Consider the following 23,444-nt stretch of genomic DNA (forward strand, 5'->3'; position numbering starts at 1 on the left):
TTGCGTAATTGCGTGCCTGCAGTTACGACTCTCCACCATGAGATGGCAGCAACACCCACTCTCGATTTTTTTTAACGTCACCTTTGACCCTCAAACCATAAATACTGTATCTGTTGGTGAAATACTTTTACACTGTCGATGATGACACATGCCTGTGGGCTACTTTTAGTCCCATGGGAAAACATCTTTTTGGAGAAAGTAAAGGAAAGAAATACAGTAAACATGATTATCACAAAAGGGCGTCCAAAGGTGCGTGGTCAAAAAAAAAAAAGTAAAAATGATGGCTCTGCTTCTTGTGTTGGCGCTTAGTTTGGCAGGCTTTGACATCCTGAGGTTGGCCTACACAGCCTCTTGTACAGCAATCACATCAGGCCAGTATTAAAGCCATATGGAGGCAATAAAATACAATTTCAACCATATTGTAGACACACACATGAGCAAAACTGTGTCAAAAAACCAAAAGGTGAACCTTTTATTTCATGTTAGCAAACATCAAGTAATAAAATATTCTACAGTACTTTGTTTAAAAAGAGGTTAGAAAACAATAATTATACACATGAGACGAGCTCAGCGAGTCTCTAAATAGCTCTAAATGTGCAGAGGAAAGAGGTCTGAGCAAAACAATAGCTTCTTGTAGAGTAGAAAGTGACAACACACCTTAAAAATCAAAAAGTACAGCGTTGCTTTTGACAGCACCGGTACAGTCGTATCGCCAGAACCTTCCGCAATCTGGCAACTTGACCTTGACATCACGGGAGGATGGCGTGTCCATAGAATTCCCCCTCCCCCTTCTTTAAATAACTGGTGCAACTTGGCGCTATCCGCGAGGTCAAGGGTCGATCTCCACGGGAACGACGGTGAGGATGGCGTCCTCGTTCCCGCGGCGCACCACGACTTTTAAGGTTTTGTCCCTTTTGACGGCGGCGCTGACGTCGTTCGCCGTGGACATCCTCTTGCCGTTGATGGAGATGATGACGTCGTGTTCTTTCAGGCCGCCGCTGGAAGGCAAGAGGAAGTGTCAGGCTTGACAAATGAAAGAGACAAGTAGCAGACGCAGTAACAATTAATGAAAAAAATGGTCAAAAGAAAATCTTGTCGATTAAATCTATTATCGCTGAAATTGTGGCACAATTATCGACCGGCAAAATTTGTTATCGTGACAGGCCTAATCATCAAACAAATAATATATTAACTATTGCATAAAAGCTATGCATTTTAACTGCTACTCTATTACAAATAAAATGGGTAATGGGAGAAAGGTACAAGTACTTTACTACACTAATTTTAATCCTTTTGGGAATTTAAAATATTTTCAATTCTGTTTTAAATTAATCTACACATGAATCTCCACTCTATCAAATATAAGGTTTGTAGTGTGTCATCATTTAAATTGTACACGACACGATTTAAAAACAAGGTTAACTTTTTTTTACTTCCGAACTTTCAAAAAAATAAGCATTAATTAGGATTGCTTCAATAATGAATTAGTCAATGATAATAATGTAGAAAACAAATACAGATCTTTTATATTAAAATGTCATATTTAATTCTAACATTTAAAAAGAATAAGAAATCCACTTATTTTGTATTTTTTTTAACTAGATCAATACAAATAATTATAGATAAAAATCTATTTATTTCTAAAAGTAAAAAATAAGCATAAAACTGTACAGTATGTAGTTTTTTTTCTCTTCAGCAGCTTTGCATACATTGACCAACATTTGGTTGTTTTTAATGTGGCTAATAAACAAAAAGCATACATTTTTCCTGTATGTGCCACTCATTGGACAACAGTTGGACACGGGGGGTGCCTCTAGGAATTCTGGGCCCTATGGGAAAAACAAATCACATTGGGACCCCACGAGCAGCTGTGGTCACGACATCTCTGGGACTTAACTGACCCTTAAAAGCCATTTTTATGCTCGCTGACTCAAAGCTGAATGCAGTTAGACAGTAATAAGAATATATGGAAAACAAAATGTTAAACAAAAAAAAACAGACTCAAAAAATAACTTCAAAATTTAAAGTCCCTGTCAGGTTGGAACTGTCCTAACATTTCCCCCCTTTACGGCGCCCCTGGTCAGACACCCCTGCCTGATATTATTCCATTCATACGTGGCAAGTAAACCCTGCTATTACTTCCACTCTAATGTTCTGTTATGTGAAGCCCTCCACTAATGGTGCCAACTACCCCCATCAAGGCTGTGCCACTGCTCTGTCTCCAATCATGCTAATGGAAGGTTCCCCAGCCCCCTCGCAAGGTCAAATTAAAAACCACTAAAGTGCACCTTAGACAACAAGAGCGAGTATAAAAGCAACTACAGATGTGTTGTTGTGCAGAATGGCGTGCGTGAGCAGACCCTGGCAAGACGCGCAGGAAAACCACGGCGTGGCGAGGAGGGACCCTCCTGGTATGAGGTTTGTTGGAATCAGCTGACATCAGCGTCTTGCAAGACCCTCAGTGCTGTGGCACGGGGCTTTAATAACAAGGGTTGCCAAGGTGGAAGAAGGGAGGGGTGTTGATAACACCATACATTTGTGTTCCCCATCTTTTGGGGCCTTATTTGACAACACAGTAGAATCACATGATGACTGCTAACCAATCAGCAATGACCGATGCTGGCAATAATGGAACAATCCAAATGAAATCCAAGTAGATATCATAGCATGTAGAACGCAGACGGTAGACTTCCGTCTGCTAGCTAACAAGTCAGTGACTAACAAATATGGTGCTCAATTTTGCAATTTTTTGCTATTTGCCATCCACAACGGAACCATTCCCCCAAATGGTAGTCCTTTTTTTTTTTTACATGCACCTTGAAACAAACGGACAGACTAAACAACGTGCTGCTGTGTTCGTTAGAAAAGTTTATTTTCCTTATTCCTTGTTTGTGTCATAAAGGAACTGGATTGGTACCGTCCAATCAACATACATTATCCTTCGTGTACCAGGAAGTAGCCTGCTGGCTAATCAACAGATGGACAAACAAAAACAAACAAGGTGCTCCACTTTCTTTAAATTAAGAATATTATTTTTGTCCTTTTGCTGTTTGGCCCACAATGGAACTGTCCGCCTTATCCTCCCCCCCCCCCCCAAAAAAAAAAATGTGATTGTCCAGTTCTTAGGTCATCCTTTGCAGACCAGGACGCAAACTGACAAATAGTTTATTATTATTATTTATTATGTTTATTATTTTTATTTATTTATTAGTATGAACTTTTTTTCTCCTTACGTTATACTTTTTTGCACATTTTTTTTTTCCTTAAAAAAAAAAAACGTGGCCGCAAAACAGAGCAGTTGAGCATTTAGCATAGAGATTAGCATGTCTAGTCCCTCTCACTTCCGCCTTCTTGACCCCGCCCCCTCCACATGCCCAAGCTGTGTCAAGCAGTGCCTGTAACATAAAATTGAGTTTTTTTCTCAGAAATGTAGGACTTTATTCTTGTAATAGTGTTCCCTCGTTTAGCGCGAGTGATAGGTTCCCAAAATAGCCCGCAATAAGTGAAATCCGCAAAGTAGCCAACTTCGTTTACAATGATTATATCTTTTAAGGCTGTAAAACCCCTCACCATACATTTTATACACTTTTCTCAGACAGGCATGAACATTTTCTCACATTTATCTTGTTTAAACACCCTCAAAGTTCAAATTTCATTTGAATTTTAACGATCAATCTACTAGGTTGGACACAAGAAAGTTAAGTGACTCACGGTTTAACAAATGGACGGACAACCATAAACAAATATGCTGCTCACTTTGTTGGGGATTTTTTTACATTAATTTTTTGCTACTTGAGTCACAATGGAAGCATTACCCCTCCACTAGAATAAAAAAATGGTACGGTCCAGTTGTCTTATACCATAATGTGCCAACTCACAAGAATCCTGCTAACAAACAAATGGTTGGACAAACAAAAAATATGGCGCTCTTTTTGCTTTAGAATTTCATTTTTTGCCATTTGCGTTACCATGGAACGGTTCACCAGGCCCAGAAATTTAAAAAATGTTACTATTCGTCCGTCTTATATCATCCTTTCCTAACCCAGAAGATGTCTGCTAAATGGCGCTCCGTATCTTATTTTCATGTTTATTAGTGGAATTTTTTGACTCGTTTTGCTGTTTTTGTCACTACGCTGCCACAGAATCAAGAGTAGCACGCTCCAGTCGTTTCATAACACCATTCATGAACCAGGAAGTAGTCGGCTAACACAATAATCTCCCATTTCTTTGCGGTTATTTTTCCTTTTTGCCATTTGTGTCACAATGAAAGCATTCCTCCTGCACCAGAATCAAAGTGGTACGCTCCAATCATCTTGTATCATCTTTTGTAAACCAGGAAGTAGCCTGTTTAACAAATAGTCCAAAGAAGAAAAAAAAAAAAAGCAGCCACTCCACGAAGACAGCTTGCATGTGCACAATGAAAAAAACATTTTTTTCAGCTGAAATGAGTTTATCCTTTTGGAAGCACGTGTGAAAAATATCACTTACACTGCAGCTGGCGTCTTAGCGATGACTTCCATAACGTAAGCGCCAGAAGTGACGTCAGGGAAGTCTCGATGTCGACTCTTCAGCTCTTTGGCCAGTCTGCAAATGTACAAAAAAAGACCATATGTGACTTTGCAGGGGTGAAAGTGCAGTCATCAATCATGCACTTTCTGCAGCACAGGAAGTGTGTGCTACGTGACGTGTAGGCGTGTGCAACCTACGCTGGGGTGAGCGTCATCATCCTCACACCGATGTATTTCTTTTTAGCAGCAGCCGCGCCTGCAGAGGGATGAGAACACAACAACGCCATCATTCATCCGCTTGTCAGCTGCAGTCGGCTTGCATTATAAACTGCCCGATGCCCCCGACGCTAATCTTATTTAGCTTTTGACGAAGTACTTGTTGTTGGTGAGCGGTATTGTTTTGATCCAGTTTTGTTTGTTGGTTAGTAGTATTCCGCAAAAAATGCACAACCAATTTCGGTGACATTTTATAGAACGCTAGCATGAGTGCCGAAGGAAAACCCGTTCAAATTTGGTGCAAAGCCGGATGAAATGGAAGAAGTTAAATTTTTTTCCGCGGGGAGACAAACATGGTAGTTTCCATGAACCAGGAAGTCGCGGATGGAAGCTGTGTTTTTAACTTCTGTTTGTAAAATTTATTTTCTCTTTTTGCCACTTGCGTGACAACGAAACTGTTCCCCTTGCCAAAAAATGCTAAATAAACGGATAGGTCCCATTTGTCTATTGGTGTATCTTACGTCTTCCTACATGAACCAGGAAATAGCATGCTAACAAAAAAAACTGAACTGGACAATGCAAAACGATTTTCACTTTTCTCTGTTTATGTCATTGGAAGAGGAAGCTATTTCTGGAAATAAGACTCCTCCAGCTCCGTTCCCACAGTGAACGCTACAGGACTTCATTCATTCCACATAAAGATAATTGACAACATTATTGCGCTGTACTGTCTGCCCTCCCTTTTATTAATTGTACATTTACTTGTATTTACCATATTTTTACACACTATTGGTAAATATGCTAATGTGTATTTTTTCATTTATCTAATATTCTTTTATATTTTATTCATATTGCATTGCATTTTATTTAAGAGTGTTTGTCTTTTTCTTCTGAAATTGAGCTACTGTAACCAAGTTTAAGTCTAAATGGCATTTTAAATGTTCCGTTTGTCGAATGTAAATGTTGTAAGCCATCCTCTTTGAACCAGGAAGTAAGTAGCATGCTAAAAAACATACGGCCAAACATGACAAAAAGAACAATGTACAACTGATTAAAACTGTTCATGTAATGAGGCATTCAAGTGTTGAGACATCATCAATCAGATGACAGAAAAATGCTGACATTAATGTAAGCCTGCAAGCTGGCCCTGTGAGGTGAATCTGAAATTTGCTTGGTTAAAGCTAGTTATTATGTTAATGCTGTATTAGTATTATAGTTATTGGTAAAAGTGTTTAAGTGACATGGGCCAGCACTCCTGATTCTAAAGGCCCTGGGCAGATTAGATTGACATGGTTTGCAGCCCTGCACGCTGTTTTTTATTGGCTTGTGGCACACTGTAGAAATAAAATAAATCAAAATATATATCCAGCAAAAATGCCAAAAATAGAGCAAAAAGGAAAAATGTAAAGATAAGAAGCTGAAATGTCAACACTAATAACTAACTGGAAAATTCCCACTGAAATTTTTGATGGGCACGCCCCGCATTGAGTGAAACTCTGGCCCGGTGTTTGCTAGCATGCTCTTGGCATTTTTATACCGTACCTACAGCATACCATAAGCATTTTGACATGAGTAAAACAGCTAAAATGCTATCATGCTAACAGTTAGCATCCGTAGTAGCGAAAGTGTCAAGTCACTTCTATAGTTACTCTACATCATTTGCATTTTGACATTAAAATAAAAAGTTAACATGCTAACAGGTAGCATGCTAGCACCTAGTCAGGTAGCACTAAGTACCGAAAGTGCCAAGGCAGTTCTACACTGTACCTACATCATACCATGTGTGTATTTGCATTTAGACATGACTAAATTAGCTAAAACGCTAGCAGTTAGTATGCTAACACTGTGCTTTGCAAGTGTGAGCGGCTGCTCTGCATTGCAGGCATGCCCATTATAATAAAACAAAGCTTTGCCCTGACATGTATATCAAGTTATTTTTAGCCTTTTTACAAAATTAAGAAATACATAAATAACAGATAAAAGTGCCCCTCCCCCCTGCACATCCTTTGATTTTCAGTATGCGGCCCTCGGTGAAACAAGTTTGGACACCCCTGACATACTGGAAGCAGTCCAGCCAAGAGAAGAGAATAAATTCATACAATGTCATATAATGCAAGTTGTAAATGTAGGTAACTGCTGCTGACATTGTTTAGGCCAGCAGAGAAGGCTTTGCTGGCCCTGACCACCCGCCACTGCCTTTTCCCCATTGTTCCATAGTCTAATTTTTAACAATCCTTGAAAAACCGACCCCCCACTTCCAATTAGCCTCACTGATGACAAGCGGTTTTCCAAAGAGGACGCAGCTGTTTAATCCCGACCCCCTTGGATTCTTCTTTGTACTTGTGGAAATGTTCCACACTATTAAACACAGCTAACCATATTTTCCCCCTGGAAGATGATGGTTAACCACTTTCCTTCCACGTTTTAATAATGCCTTGGACCGTCTTCAACCTAATTTTAGTCTGCTTAGTTGTTTTCTTTGCTCCGTGTCGATGGAGGCCATTACATTTTCCAACACCGCAGGATTTGTCTCACGAGAAGCTACCCGCTGCATTAGCTAGTGTCAAATCATTACACTGGAAGGCATTTTTTTCAATTTGCTGAGTTGGCGGTCATAGGAAAGGGAACGTGTTATTGGGTCGATGCGTACCTCTGGACTGCCTGTCGTAGGACTCCGCCAGGAACTGTTGGATCTTGTCCGAGGGGATGGCAAAGGAAATGCCAGCCGTCACTTTTAAGGTGTTGATTCCGACCACCTCACCGTCCTGAAAGCACAATCCTTGAGGTCAGGACCTGATGATGAGTATGGGGAATTTTTGACGTCTTACCAGGTTGACCAGAGGACCTCCAGAGTTGCCGTACTGTCAAAGCAAAAGACACGCGTCAATTGTGCACAATAACAACACCACGGATGCCCATCAAAGACCCGTACATTGATGATGGCGTCCGTCTGAATGTAGTCCATGTCGGAGTTGCTCAGACCGAGCTCCCTGCCCCCCCTCTGCGTGGTGCTGACGATCCCCGTGGTGACCGTGTTCTGGAGGGAAAAGGGGCTGCCGATAGCCACCACGAACTCGCCCGGTCTCAGGTCCGACGAACGGCCCAGAAGCAGCACGGGAAGCTTGGTCTGCGGGCAGAGGGGGAAGGAATGGAATGCACTTTTATTGTGTTCTTTGTAACCTGATTCAGTATACTTGGAATAGTGAGACATTTATGGCGGAAACCTGAGTTCATGTAGTTCTCACTTAAAAAAAACGCATTACACGCATTTTCTCCACTCTAATAGACCCCTCGAATAGACCCATTCATCGCCGGGTGCGTGGTCCGCTTGCCTCAACTCAACTCAACTGTTCCCTCGCAACATCGTGGCTTCACTCTTTCACTGATTTTTTTAAAGTGCAATTTTGCACGTTTTCTTTTAACAGTGTATGAACGTGCATTGTGTTCTACGTCCTTGTGGTGTATTAAGAGTCATCTATCGGTGCTCTGTTGCGTGTGTCTGTTTTACAGAGCCACAACAGTCCTGATTGGCAAAGGGAGAATCCGCCCATTGTGTTTTGTGTTCTGATTGGCTGTAGACTATTGTCAATAAATCTCCTTTGTGCGGGACTGCCTGTTTCCTGTTGATCATACACGCTGAATGAAGGCAGAAGTTACGCGGCTGTAGGGCGCCTGGGACGAGGAGGAGGGATGTTTCAACAAGGATACAAAAACGCTACTACAGCCTAGCTGCGCCAGAACAAGCCACGATCAGGAGTGAAATCTGGCGAGTCACTTAATTTCTTGTGTCGAATCTCGTAAATTGATCATTAAAATTCAAGTGAAATTTGAACTTTGAGAGTACCTAAACAAGAGAGAAATGTGATAAAATGAAACATATATAATAATTGTACCTACTTCGCGGATTTCACTTATTACGGGAACATATCCCCCGCGATGAACGAGGGAACACCATACTACATACGGTACTCTCTACCAGGTCGAGCCACGAGCCACTCATTTACAGTAGAGAGTAAAGGCGGCATGAAACGGGAAGATCACAGTAGTTTTCACTGAGTGACATAATGCATTAGAGCATAATATTGTAGAATTCCTTTAATGCTATTATATATACTGTATATTACATATGGGCCGCACAGTGGACAAGTGGTTAGCATGGTGGCCACACAGAGATTTGGGTTGGAATCTCCATGGGACGTGACATGGTGTGAAAGGTCGTCTGTCTATATGTGCGCTGTGATTGGCTGGTGACTAGTCCAGGATGTACCCCACCTCTCGGCCAAACTTAGCTGGGATAGGCTCCATCTTACCCTCGTGACCCTAATGAGGACAAGCGGCATAGAAAATGAATATGATAATATGATATAATATATATTTTTTAATATTACATCATTTAAACAAAATTATTTGTATTTATTTAACATATATATATTTATTTGCAAAAAATGAATACCGTAAGAATATGCATTTCTACAAATAAAGGCCTCCCTTTGCACTCTTTGCAGTGGACTAAATATAGAATTCATGTATTAGAAAATACGTCATTGCAATGGATTTATATTCAACATCGCACTTAACAATTAATTTAAGGTAATTAAAAAAAGCCTCCACCATTCAACACTTTGCCACAATAGACGCTAGGTACTCTCTGCAGTTGAGCATAAATAAGAAATGTCTTACAATAAATGTATATAATTACAATGCATTAATATTGAATATCCTACTTTTAAATCCATTTAAGTTAAAGGCCTCCCATCTAATCAACGCCTTACCCCGAATAGGCACTCTATGCAGAAATAATTCTAATGATGATATATTACAAAATAGATCATTAACATTGATGCTAATAATATATCATGCTAAACAAGCATTTAAGTTAATAAATACCTCACCCCTAATCAATGCCTTACCCGCACTAAGCGGCAGTTACCCTGCAATTGAGTGAATACATGATAGATACTGCTAAATAATTCACTACAACGGATTAACGTTTAATGTCATGATAGAAAAGCATTTACGTTAACAGGCCTCGCTCCTAATCAACGCCATACTCTTATTAAATGGCAATTTGACCGCAGCTACAAAATAAAGATATTCAACAATATTTAATTACAATGGATGAACATTTAATATCATGCTAAAAAGCATTTCAGTTAATAGAGGCCTCACCCCGAATCAACACCTTACCATATTAAACAGCTGGGATGTTCTGCAGTTGAGTAAAAAAATAAAGCTATCTTGCATGCATGTAAGCCCATATTGTATCTATAATTACATATTTTTGCCATTTCTCACATGTTTGTGTCCAACCTAAAGATGGTAAGCCGTCTTGTGTTGTTGTGTTTTTTTAACAACACCAATAAAGTTCTATTCTATTCAGAGATGAGCCAATGAAAAGGGCTCAATAAATCACATGTGTTACATTTACAAGCGTTGTGTTTGATGCAGCATCACGGCAGGAATGAGGGTGCATTTTTTTAAAGCCTCGCTGACCTTCTCATTATGATGTTTCCTGCACCGAACACTCGATGCTCCCACGCAAAAACAATGACTCCTCTTCCCACAGAAGCCCTAAACGAGCAAATAAAGCCTAAAAACGTTTGATTATTTGTTGCAATGGAAGCCTTGCTGACAAAGCATTTGTGCCTGCATGGAAACAGATGGTGGAATAAAATGAGTCTGTGTAGGTAAATAATGACAGTGTGGTGAGTTGGGTTACATACTGACACACACAGAGAGAGAGAGAGAAAGGATATATTTATCCTTGCACACTGGTGAAATCATCCCCTGCCGCATGGGAAGCCACATCAAGCTGCCTCTTTAAGAACTTCTTGCATATCTTTCAAAGAAATCCCAAGAAGCTCTGCTCCTTTGTGTTCCTTCTAGTTACTCTGCAAATGAATGGAAGCTTCAATGGAAGCTTCAGTGGAAGCTAAATGAAGCTTCAAAGTGCAGTAGAAGACTGCAGAAGGCACATGAATCAAAAGCAATCAATCAATGCGAACGACTCACGAGTAACCACTCAAACTTACACTATTTACGGCCAAACCCCCCCCACCCCCCCAAAAAAACACGGTATGTCCTAAACGTGCAATCACCCCGCTACTGGGACATTGCGGCGTTTATCGAGTCAATGCAAAAGCAAATATGATACACACAAACACACCACACCGTGTGTACATAAACCAGGAGACTGTAGAGTATTTGTCATGTGCAAACACAAACAGGCACTTGACACCAGCGTAGTGGTCTCTCTGGCAACACACACTGAACAATGGGGACTTCCTGATAATGCTGATCATTTTTAATCACGATATCAATGAGGGAATTCTCACAAAAACCTATTGTAAAATAAAACAATTACAATTTAAATAGTTGATTTTTTTAAAGTATTAAATTACATTTGATTGAAAAACAATTTAAATTAATTATCTAAAAAAAATAAAAGTAAAAATGTAAAAGTAAAATGTTATGTTGAAAAACAAAGGAAATTACATTTTATGAATACAATTAAACAAAATTAAATTATTAAATTAAATGAATTAAATGTAATTACAGTTTATTTTAAAAAAAATCAATTAAATTACATTTGATTTAAAAAAACATAATTAAATAAAATAAAATGTTATGTTAAAAATATATATATTTAAATTTTAAACATATTAAATGAAATAAAATTAAATTAAAAATAAAACTATGGCTAAATTTAAACCAAATTAAATTAAATGAAATAAAATTAAATTGCTGCCAGACATATCAGAAAAATTTAAAAAATTTATATATATATATATATATATATATAAATAAAATAATAAAATTAAAATAATAATACATGAAATTACATTGAATTATTGCTTAGAATTATTCAAGTGAGCTGGAGAAATAAAAATAATTTTAAAAATACGAAAATAAATAAACCAAACAAAAAGATTTTTTTTTACATTTGTATTTATTTATTTATTTATTTATTTTATCGGCCCTTGGCATATGTCTAAAAGTCAAATGAATTTATTATTAATAAGCTACATTATGACATATTGCACTCATTTGCTTAGTCACCTACAACACAAGGCTAAATACATAGCTTAGCATATATTGATCTACATTGGATTGGTTTTCCATCTATCCATTTTCTGTACCGCTTGTCCTCACCAGGGTCGCGGGTATGCTGGAGCCTATCCCAGCTGTCTTCGGGCAAGAGGCAGGGTTGGACTTGATTTTAAGCATCTTTAATGGGCATCTTTAATGACCCCTCATCTACACCCGCAAAAAAATCTCACCGCAGAGGTAAAAACACAAAAAAAACATGGCAAAGAGTGCAAAATGCATCAGTTTATTGACAAGTTGACAACACCCAGGTGTGAAGGTAGACCTGCTAAGCTCGTTTAGACATTTCGGCTCTCCTAATGCGACCAGTCAGCAAACTGCAACAACTTGAGGAAAACCGAGAGAGAGAGAGCAGCACGCAGCGTGACTCAGTCTGGTGCTGCTATTTCAGCTGCGATGCACTCACTTTTCACCCAAAGACGCTCAAACAGGGGAGCAAGAAGGCAACAAGAGGCACCACAAATTACAGGAAGACAACGCTGACACGTGTGAGTCAAATACACATACATGTGGGAAAAAAAGGACTATGTTAAGAAAATGCACACCAGTGAGTCACAAACCATCTGGCAGATAAGGTCGGAAAACTGCATTAACTATTTTTTCTATTTATTTTTGGCGAGGGGAACAAGCGCAGCAAGTGGTGCGTGAATCAATGAGCTCACACACACACACACACACACACACACACACATTTTCCCACCATGCAGAAAGGGATCTGGGATGGAGACGGATGGACAGGATAAACACGCATGCTTAAAAACACTCGCAGTGTTGCAACAGAAAGACAATCATTGTTTAAAGTTACAGGCACAAATAAAAGCTTCTGTTTAATGCAGGGGTGTCCAAAGTGCAGCTCAGGAGCCATTTTTGGCCCTCGGCTTAGCCTAAAAATAAAATGAATAAGATGTATTACTAGAGATGACGCTAATTTGCTTAAAACACAAAGCAAAGATGTTGATTTGTTCAGATAGCTTAGCATACATTGGATTGATTTTGTATCAAAGCGCCACCACCAACCCTCGCATCCTTCAATTTTTCCGTACGCGACCCTCAGCGGCACATGTGCCGCCGCTCACACGTGTAACGTCGACTTACATTACAACGACAGACACCTGCAGGAAGTGAACTCTTCTGGGAAGACGTTCGACAAGATACTGGAGTGCGTCTCGGGGGAAGGTTTCCAACATTCTAAAAGGGTATTTGATGATAAAAGTACCGTAATTTCCAGTGTATAAGCCGCTACTTTTATTCTTCAACTTTGAACCCTGCGGCTTACAGAGCGGCGCGTCTAATTTATGGTTAATTTCTAACCTTGTGACCTCTCCTTTACTTCAGAACTACTACTAATCGTAAAGGCTGTGCCGCTCGCAAGTCAGTGAGGAAAGGGTAGCTGTTTCTTTGGCAGGAGCCAATCACGAGCTATCCGTGCACTCATGACAAGCTTGTCAACCCACTGGAAACTGCAGTAGTGTTAAGTGGCTGTGTGATGAGTTTAGTGTTCTTTAGAAGATGACAGCGTGAGTCAGACTGTTAGATTGAGTAATGGCCTCCTGCAGTTTCCAATGGGGTGGCAAGCTCGTCTGGAGTTTCTTTTCCTAGCTCATGATTGGCTCCTGTCAAATAAAGAGCTGCCTGGTCAGGCGTGCCACAATATGCTATTTTTTGACGTGGACATGTGGGGCTTATCGTCCAGCGTATCTTAAATATGTATTTAGTAGGTGCGCAATTTAAGGTAATGTCAAATTTATTGAGAAAAAAGCTGTCATCTACAGAGAAAAACTCTTAATTTTACGAGTTAAACTATTAAAAAAAGGACAGTTTTTTTATATATTATTATAATTATTATATATATATATATATATATATATATATATATATATATATATATATATATATATATATATATATATATATTATAATATATTACATATAATATATTATAATATAAAAGACCTCACAGAACATTGTTGGGGCAGCCCTCCCCTCACTGCAAGACATTTATAAATCTAGAGTCCTACGAAGAACACACAACCTCATCAAGGACAGCACACATCCACAACACTCATTATTCACACTCCTACCGTCAGGCAGACGCTACAGGAGTTTGAAGTCCAGGACCACAAGGCTGGCAAACAGCTTTTACCCACAGGCCATCAGGCTCCTCAACGAAGCACTCGCACACGCCGCACGCAACACACGCACACACTCATAGCACTTTATTTATTTATTTGTTTGTTTGTATTAATGTCTCTTCTGATGTTGTTGCTTAATTTATTGGTATTTATGTTTATGTTTCTTATGTTCTTATTCTTTCTTGTGTTTTCTTTCTTTTCTTGGGAGAATGAACAGAATAAGATTTTCATTGCATGGTATAACTGCTGTTTTACCATGCACATGACAATAAAACTCTCTTGAATCTTGAATATTACGAGAAACAAACAAAACAATGAATAAAGTTGTAATTTTTGGAAAATGAATCACCATTAACCATCTTACAAGTGTAAAAAGAAGCGACACTGCATAATACAACAAAAACTAAATAAAACGCCTGACAGACACAACGGAGAGTGAATCGGAAGGTGTTTGCAAAGGAATATCGTCACCTAGTGGTGCTTTATAGGTATTGCAGGAATGTTAGCATCTTCTTGATAATGTCAAATTGTGTACCGTGTGTACTTGATATTTAATGATCTATACTACTTTTCCATTCCTGGTTCTATGGTTATCATCACACATTTCCGCTTTGCCATCTGTGGTGGCGTAACAAAAAGAAACCACAAAAAGAAGTTGAATCAAAAAACAAAGGGGCTTTCATGCAATGCGTTGTTTACATTTGAGCCAGAGGCTAGCAGGCTACGTGCATGATAAGCATTCTAGAACAACAAAGTACATATTCCAGGAGTTAGTCAGAGCCGCCATCATCATGCGGCGGTCAAACCTCCAGTGGATAACCTGTGAGCCCGCCATGCTAATGTTGTTGACATCAAACCACTCTGGTTTCCATGTGTCGCAGTTCACATAAGAGCAAACATGTGTGTGTGTGTGTGTGTGTGTGTGCGTGTGCGTGCGTGTGTGTGCGTGTGTGTGTGTATGGGAGGGTGTCTCCGCTCTGGCGAGACACCACAGAAAAGCTTTGAAGTGCCCAAATCACAATGATGAGAAAGAGATGAGGCATGGTGTGGCCATTTTCTTTACCGTAAAACGTGTACTTACGCCGTGCTTAAGTGATGCTGACCGGCCACATGTGACCCAAGAGAGCCCGGGTGGATGTGGACATGTGCACACAGATGTCTCAAATAAGACACGGCACTGAGAAAGCGGAGGTTTTGATAGCATGTGGTGTATGCCTGACTCCATTACAAGTCATCCCATGTGGATGGATGGATGGATGACTAGGATGGATGGCTAGAAACGTAGAGGTCACATTAGAAGCAATCCTGTCTCTGTTTGTTCCTCTTCATTACATTTTTGTTTCAAATTTTTACATTTTTCATCAAATTGGGACCAGTGACACATGTAAATGAATAAAATGGGTTTCAGTTACCCATGATTTCCATCCCTGCCGATATTCTATATTTTAAAATAATAATTATTAATAATAAATGATAACATATTAGAATTAAATAATTAGCACTATTATGAGCATTATTAGCCATTAACAAAAGTTTAGATTTTGCATCTTTTTCAAGTACCAAATAAAAGGGTCCAGTTGGACATAATGAAAAGCACGTATTTCCAGATGTTGTTGTTATTTATTTTTTTTTAAAACAAAAACAACAACACAAAAATTGACTTCACATGAAAACATAAATAAAAAAAAATATATTTAGGAAAATAGGGATATACTGTATATGTTTGTCTTTGGAAAGCAGCAATAAAGTTAGATTTTAAAAAGTTAATATAAAAATCATTCAATAACTTGGAGATGCATGTCTTTCGCTTGGACAGCAATGATTCATTTACAAAATGGAATGAAAAATGGAGATACTGGTTGTTCACTGGACAGCAACAATGGGAAGACTATAAAAACATTTGAGAGACACACTCAATTTCCCACAATGCAATTTTTCTTAAGGGGCCAGGCTCGGCCTGTAGCTTTAATAAACAAAAAGAAGCACGAAAAAACACCCGCGAAAGGTGAACAGCGATAGAGTGAGGGAACACTGTGCATGCTTCTCATTGGACATGCCCAACATGTCTGCAGTGGTTTTCTTCTCATGTTAGATGGAGTCATTATTTTCATCAAACTATGACAGCAGGAGTCAGCCAGCGTTTTGAAAAGTCTGTCAGTGTCAAAGAGGTTCAACACCATCCCTGGAGCCCACCGTCACACAGACAGCAAGTTTGGGATTATTTCCCTTGGAACACTTCCCACAATTGTTCCTTCTCAAGTATCCTGGAAGAACCATTTTGGTTCAAGAGATGAAGAGATGAAGAGATGAGAAGACACGGGTCAAAGAGAGGGAGCGAAGGATGTGATTCATTCCTCTTGGCCTGTCTATGAAGGTCTTTCCACTTAGCCTTCCATGTCCCAACTGACTCGTCTTCTCACACACACACACACACACACACACACACTTGTCCCCAGCCACTGATCATTCAGGGACCACGGATGCAATGTCAGAATCTCGTATTTCCTGAGGAAACGTTTACCCGATGTAGCAGATAAATAGATAATGGCAGGAGCACATTTCATGCTGTATATGAAGACAGGATCTACGTTTTTTTTTTTTTGGTCTGCTCTTGGCAAATAAATGCAGACATGTTTCCTAAAGCAGCTTAACCAGAAACCAGCAGCAGGCAAATTTCCCAGAGAGAATGTTTTCTTTTTTGGCCGTGTAATAATAGGTGGTGCCATTCTTGTAACGCAAACACGATATGTTCATTCAATAGTGCTTTTCACCTTCTTCGTCGAAATGCTGGCTCCATTTTGGGTTACTGAAGCGAGAAACACTACCGAATTCCAGAAATACTGTAAGTCATGGCAGAACAGGAAGGTGGTGTCCGTGCGGTGTCTCGCTGCCACATTGCGTCTTTGGGAGCACTCACATCAAGATCTTCAAATGAAGGTAAAAGTACGCAGAAATGTTCATTTATCCCTTTCATTCATCATTTCTATGTTTTCACATGCATTTGGAGTTGTTCACTGCATTGTACAACTATTAAAAGGTGTTTTGCATGCGTTTTGTGGCTTTCTGGAATGGTTTACCGTAAATTCCAGCGTTTAAGCCGCAACCACCACATTTAGAGAAAAAAACAGATCTGTTCATATGTAAGCCGCACTGGTGTATAAGTCGTAAAATGACGCACGAGTCCGTGAGGGCCAGGCAATCGTGAGCTATGAAAAAAACTCACGATGAGCTTGTCAACCCATTGAAAATTGCAGGAGGCCATTACTCAGTATAAACAGCCTGACTCATGGTTTCATCTTACAAACAACATTAAACTCACCAAACAGCGACTTAACGCTCAAACGTCATACCTCAGAAATACACAAACATGTTACAATATGAGTTTTGATATGAAAAAAACAACATTTTATCAAAATGCATTTTGTTTGAGCAAACCATTTCATTGGAGGAGCATAGAAAATGCTGCATCCAATGCTGTCTCTGTCCACCAGAGAGAGCCAGAGAACCCGGAGCCCAAAGCCCAGAGGGAAGCTGACATCATTGCCGCACCCCAATGAATGCTTTGCACAGACGCAATGCTTTGCGGGAAAACTTTAAAATGTTTGCCTTTTTTCATTTTAAGCTCCTATTGGGACCTGTTTGTATATTTGTCAGGTGCACATATTGAGTGTTAAGTTGCTGTGTGATAAATTTTGTGTTGTTGCAAAGTGTTCTGTGAAATATGACACCGTGAGTCAGACTGTTATGTTGTTGACCTGCAATTTCCAATGGGTTGGGTTGACAAGCTCGTTGTGAGAGCACTGATAGCTTGTGATTGGCTCCTGCCAAAGAAAGCGCTATCTTTTTCTCACTGACTCATGAGCGGCACAGTATTTAAACAGTTTCTAGTAGTTCTCAAGTAAAAGGAGATGTCACAAGATTAGAATTTAGCCATAAATTAGCCTCACCGCTGTTTAGTTTAAGAAAAAAGTAGCGGCTTATACGCCGGAATTACAATAACTGGATTTACTGTATATCATTTCTTACAGGAAAAACTGATTCAGTTAGCATCCGTTTCAGGTAGAGTCGGACCTTCTGGAAGGAAATAATGATGCCAACCAAGGTTCCACTGTATATTAAGGCAAAAAAGCCCTCCAAGTCTTTTTGTGTTGGGCATGTATAGCATGTATAGCATGTATAGCATGTATAGCGCCCAGGCCAATGGGTTTACAACTCTATCCTGCCAGTGAACTCATGTTTGGCCTTCAGAAGCTACGTTATTGAAGCCTGCACTGGCTGGCACATAAAGCCAGACTCCAAAATGTTCTTGCGCGGGGTCATAAATTACTTTTTGAGGCTGTGTCTGGGCGACCACTAAACTGGTGTGTAAATGCTAAGATGGTAAGCTTTCAAGTTGTCAGTGAACGCGGATTGGAGAGGTCACGTTTTCAGTGAGAAAAATAATAAGAATAATTCTGTCACACGTGTCATGTTCCGATGCAGACGATCCACGTTCCAAGCAGACTGACCGCATTGCTGCCCTGTCTCGGAACCCCCATCCCCCCAAAAATAACCACCATCCTCCAGCGTATTCCCTACAGGACTCCCCTCCCTCTAATTCCCGTACCCTCTGCAGTTCCAGACTTAATGTATTCCCCAGAGTTGAGGGCTCGAGCGCAGCCTCAGGAATGGACTCCACTTTCACCAATGGAGGAACAGACTTTGCACGCTACTATTTTCAACTTCAACCAACCTTTTCTGGTTTAAAAAAAAATGCCTCAGAAGTCAAACAAATCTTCAAAACATCAACATGCATCACGAGAGACTTCAGCACTAAAAGGATTATGGTGTTTTATTTTGGAGTTTTTTGTTACGCCAGCAAAGAAGGGTAGCGGTGATGGGCAAGCAAAAAAGTGTCATGATAACCATAGAACCGGAACTGGAACTTGATGCAAGGCACGCATGGCTGCTCAGTACAACATGAGTTCAATATCAATTCCAAACCAAAAACTATTTTTACCAAGGCATTAAAATTGTGCTTTATTTCAATTCTTCAAATGTTTATATATTTTTTTAATTTTAATTGCAATTTTCTGGGGCATTTTTATTTTTATTTAATATTATTGCTTTTGTTTTTATATTTTATTATATTTTTATTGTATTTATTTATTATATTTATGTTTTGCTACCGTAAATAGCATGTAGCATAACAGCTAACAACTAGCATAGAAATGCATTACTATTACTATTGCTTGGATTTTTATATTTTATTTCTATGTACACTTTTTTTTTCTTTGGTGAAATTGCAATTAAATATCCATGACATAGAAAATCTAACGAAATGCCAACATAAATGGCATGTAGGATAACAACTAACAACTAGCATAGAAATGCGGTAAAAGCTTTATTTTATATAGAATATTATTATTATTATTGCTTTTATTTTTGTATTTTATTTGTGTGTGCTATTTTTTCCCTAAAAATATTAATTAAATATCAATGACAGACAAAAATTAATAACTTCACCAAGGAAATGCCAACATAAATAGCATGTAGCATAACAGCTAACAACTAGTATAGAAATGCAGTGGAAGCTTTATTTTAAATGTTATTATTGCTTTATTTGTATATTTTTATTTGTGTGGACTACTTTTGTTCCTAAAAATTGCAATTAAATATCAGTGACAACTTTACCAGGCAAAAGGTACCGTAAATAGCACGTAGCACAACGGCTAACAACTAGCATAGAAATGCAGTGGAAGCTTTATTTTATTTATTATTACTGCTTGGATTTTTATACTTATATACTTACTTTTTTTGTAAAAATGGTAAAATTCTAAATTAAATATCCACGGCATACAAAAAAATAATGACTTTACCAAGGAGATGATAACGCAAATAGCATGTAGCATAACAGCTAACATAGAAATATATTATTATTATTATTAATGCCTTTATTTTTATATTTTATTTGTGTACTATTTTTTCCTTAAAAAATGTAATTATGACAGACAAAATGTAATAACTTTACCAAGCAAATGTAAATAGCACGTAGCATAACGGCTAACAATTGGCATGGAAATTACCACGGATGTTGCCAAGATCAGATGTTCTGTGTTACATTTCTGTGAGGCGTGCTGAAATGGTGACTCATTTGACTGCATTTTAGTTTTGCTGAGCTTCATGACACAGTGGTTCACCTTTCGTGACACGTGGAAGACACTTACGGATGCTCAAATATGACTTCAACCATTGCCTGTTTGTTTTTTGTCGTTGCTTCCAAATGACAACAACCTGAAAGTCAAGCGGCGTCACAGAATGGATCGTGTTTATCTTTGAAGCTTCCAGTGTATACGGAATGACAACAGGTTACCCTTTTATCACGACTTAGCCAACCCTGTAATTATATAATCATGTCAAGTGTAATTATTAGGATCTACAGTGCTATTGACATTTAAATGTACGGGACTAAAAGCCTAGAATAGTGCTTTACATTGACTACCTGCTGTTTAGCGACCAGTTAAGCAAGGCAGCGGAATGCAAATGCAGGGTATCTCCTCCCTTCCACTGGCATCGGCGAGGGCTTGTGCAGTGATTCCACATCATTCTTGACATCTCCACAACAAAAACACAGCATAATAACAGCGCCGATGCCGCACAGCGCTCTCACATCTGATGCAACACGACCCAGGAAAGCCCCCAGAAGGAAAAAGCGCAGCCTGTCATCAAGCGGCCCAGCCGCCTGCCCGCCTTCATTATGGTACGGGAAAGAATAAAACAAACAAACAACAAACAAAACCGCCGCTCGTGGAAGAATTGTCACAAGCTCTTGTGCTGTCTTGTCACTCTGATAACATGCTGGCTTCCTGCCAGGCAGTCCGTGGCTTGATGGACATGTCACACGGATGCCTCTCGTCATGTAGTCGGCAAATGTAGTCTCGGGCCACCACCGGCTTTGGTGTCTTAATGACCTTTTTGCCACATGCAGCAGAGAAAGACTAAACAGCAGGACACGTACAAGTGTAGCGCTGTGGCATTCTACAGGATGAGTGGTTAGCACTTCAGCGCCTTGGCTCTGGTGTTTCTCTGCTGAACTTGCATGTTTTTCCTGGTTGCCTCTGGGAATTCCAGCTTCATCCCAAAGCCCAAAAACACAAGTGTTGAGTGAAAACACTACAATGTGTCCAATCTTAAAGGGATAGTTTGGATTTTTTCCCATGAAGTTCTCTGACATCCACATCAGCAGTGTAGCGTATCAACAGTGACTTACCCCCAACTTTGTTCTGGTCGGATTTCGGTGAGGTGGAACGCAGTTTCGGTTAGCTGCTAGGGTCTCTTAAGTTAAGCGTTTTGCTTCTCCAATCATTATGTGTTGAAAAGAGTCATGTATTCACATCACAAAACTCAGACCTCTCAGCCGCTCGGCGTTATTTCCTCTCCGTTTGTATCGCTACGCGCTCCCGCCTGTCCATTGTTGTGTGTGTTGTCCCATATTATACCATTTTTTCAAGCATTTTAAGTCTTAGAGGTCCCACAGTTGTGCAGTGGGACGCTATCAGGGCCAGCAAAGCCTTCTCTGCTGGCCTAACCGCTATCAGAAGCACTGATCTACATTTCAAACTTAAATTGTAGTATTTGTTCCATTAAATTCTATTCATTTATCCCCGGCAGCCTTCATTAAGTAACGTGTTTCGTGGCTGCAGTGCTTCCAGTAGTTTTTGTTAGTTTTTTTTTTTTCAGTCCAATCAGATTTCAGACTTCAGAATCAAATTGCCGGACATGCTGGCGAGGTCGCTGTCATGTACACAGTAGCAATTTTTTTTAGCTGATCAGATATCTGATTGGACTTGTGATTTGCCTCAAAGCCGGCTTACAGGCCCCCGGTTCTGATTGGTTGATCACAACTGTTCTGGACGATAAGTTACGCCCGCAACGGCTGAGCGAGGAGAACTCTCTGGTAAGCAGATGTATTTTACCAAAAAGGTTTGACATTTTTGTCATGCTATTAGATAAATATTGATTGCTCACCGAGCGCTTCTATTTATGCTCGTCCAATTTGGCTGAGCGCCATGTTTTAAATGGAAATTCGTCACTAACTCAAACTTATTAGCAGTAATCAAGTCAGGCATATCGGTGACTGTGTACCTGAAGATAAGGGGACTTATATTGGCTAAAGATTTCAGTCGCAGCAATGTCACGGCGGCCACGGTTATCTTACTCAATGTGTGGAGTTCCTTCCCTTCCCAAGGCCTGTATGGCGCATTGCTAGTGCAACTGTTGCGCTATATGGGAGGTTGTGGTTCAGAACCCCAATGTGGTGCATATTCATATAATTTTTATACTTTTTTTTTTGGCTCTCACCTCTCCTGTCTGACGAAATAAATTCTTGTGTGCCCCCAATGAAGGCCCAGGTGCCAAATGCACCACCCAAAATCTCCAAAATCTCCAAAATCTAGCATTGATGCTGGAATCACAATAGTTTTTAGTAAGCCATATTGGGAACACGCCGTTTTGTGTGCCTGTAGCTTTAACGCTATTGAGCTGCATTTGTCCACAAGTGTGTCTCCCAAGACGCACTATTGTGCGCTTTATCCACTTTTTACATTTCCGCTATGACGCTACACTTGTTCAATGTAATGGATGCCACATATCACATACAACAACGTAACGTTAAGGAGCGGGACAGGAGGACGCAAACGTTAGCAACACTAGCATAGCTATGTGAGCAGCAGCACACAAGCCTAGAGCGCCCTCTCATGGCTGTCAGTGTGAAAAAATACATATATAAGTCGCTCCGGAGTATAAGTCGCAGGACCGGCCAAACCATGAAAAAAAGTGTGACTTACAGTCTGGAAAATTCGGTATATTAGGTAAATTTATGAAATAAATCATGCTGTTTTGTGGTTGAATAGACCTATCATTAGTCCAAAAATAGGCATATATTTTTTACTTAAATTAAGCATTTTCAAGCATAAAAATGACTAAATGAACTAAAATACAAATATAAGGCATTCCAAAGACGTATTCAAAGACCTCGAAGATATGTAGTATTCTACACTGGTGTCAGTAATTATACAGTTTTGTTCAGTGAGACACAAAATCGCCAGACTCAATCACCGGAACCACAGTCTTGGATTGCAGGTTTGAATTATCTCACAAGAGGCACAATAACCCTTCATTTAAAAAAAAAAGCACGGGCTACTGTTGCTGCCGTCAGCCACTCACTCAGCTCGCCGAGGGAACTTGTTTATCGCAACACACACGAGCACAAGTCTTGTTTATGTCTTACATGTCTTATTTACTCTTATTATGGCTATTAAATTATGTAATCTATGCGTAAAGGTGACTATAAGGGTGTTATTTCATATCTAGAGGGCTCTAATAATGTTAAAAAATGTATTTAGAAAGTCAAACAGGTTTTCAATGCTCCAACCATGAAAATATTCCATGTATAAATCAGGAATACTACTTCACAGAAAATCGCTTATCACGGTCGCGTCTG

General features: G+C 39.5%; 1 protein-coding gene across 5 annotated transcripts in view; it reads right to left on the reverse strand.

The window, feature by feature from the left end:
* Positions 1-286: 286 nt before the first annotated feature.
* Positions 287-23,444, reverse strand: part of LOC129193595 (serine protease HTRA1A-like) — a 40,639-nt gene continuing 17,481 nt past the window's right edge. For 2 of the 5 annotated variants that reach the window (XM_054797847.1, XM_054797845.1), the window contains exons 6-11: positions 7,657-7,851; positions 7,553-7,585; positions 7,375-7,489; positions 4,707-4,764; positions 4,489-4,584; positions 288-998 (exon numbers count right to left, since the gene is read on the reverse strand). In XM_054797847.1, the coding sequence (XP_054653822.1) occupies positions 830-998; positions 4,489-4,584; positions 4,707-4,764; positions 7,375-7,489; positions 7,553-7,585; positions 7,657-7,851 (666 nt within the window). In that variant the 3' untranslated portion in view covers positions 288-829. Of the gene's footprint in view, positions 999-4,488; positions 4,585-4,706; positions 4,765-7,374; positions 7,490-7,552; positions 7,586-7,656; positions 7,852-23,444 lie in introns of all 5 variants that reach the window. The other 3 variants (XM_054797846.1, XM_054797843.1, XM_054797842.1) reach the window with 2 other exon arrangements.

The sequence above is a fragment of the Dunckerocampus dactyliophorus genome, chromosome 14 (genome assembly GCF_027744805.1).
Source record: "Dunckerocampus dactyliophorus isolate RoL2022-P2 chromosome 14, RoL_Ddac_1.1, whole genome shotgun sequence".
NCBI lineage: Eukaryota > Metazoa > Chordata > Actinopteri > Syngnathiformes > Syngnathidae > Dunckerocampus > Dunckerocampus dactyliophorus.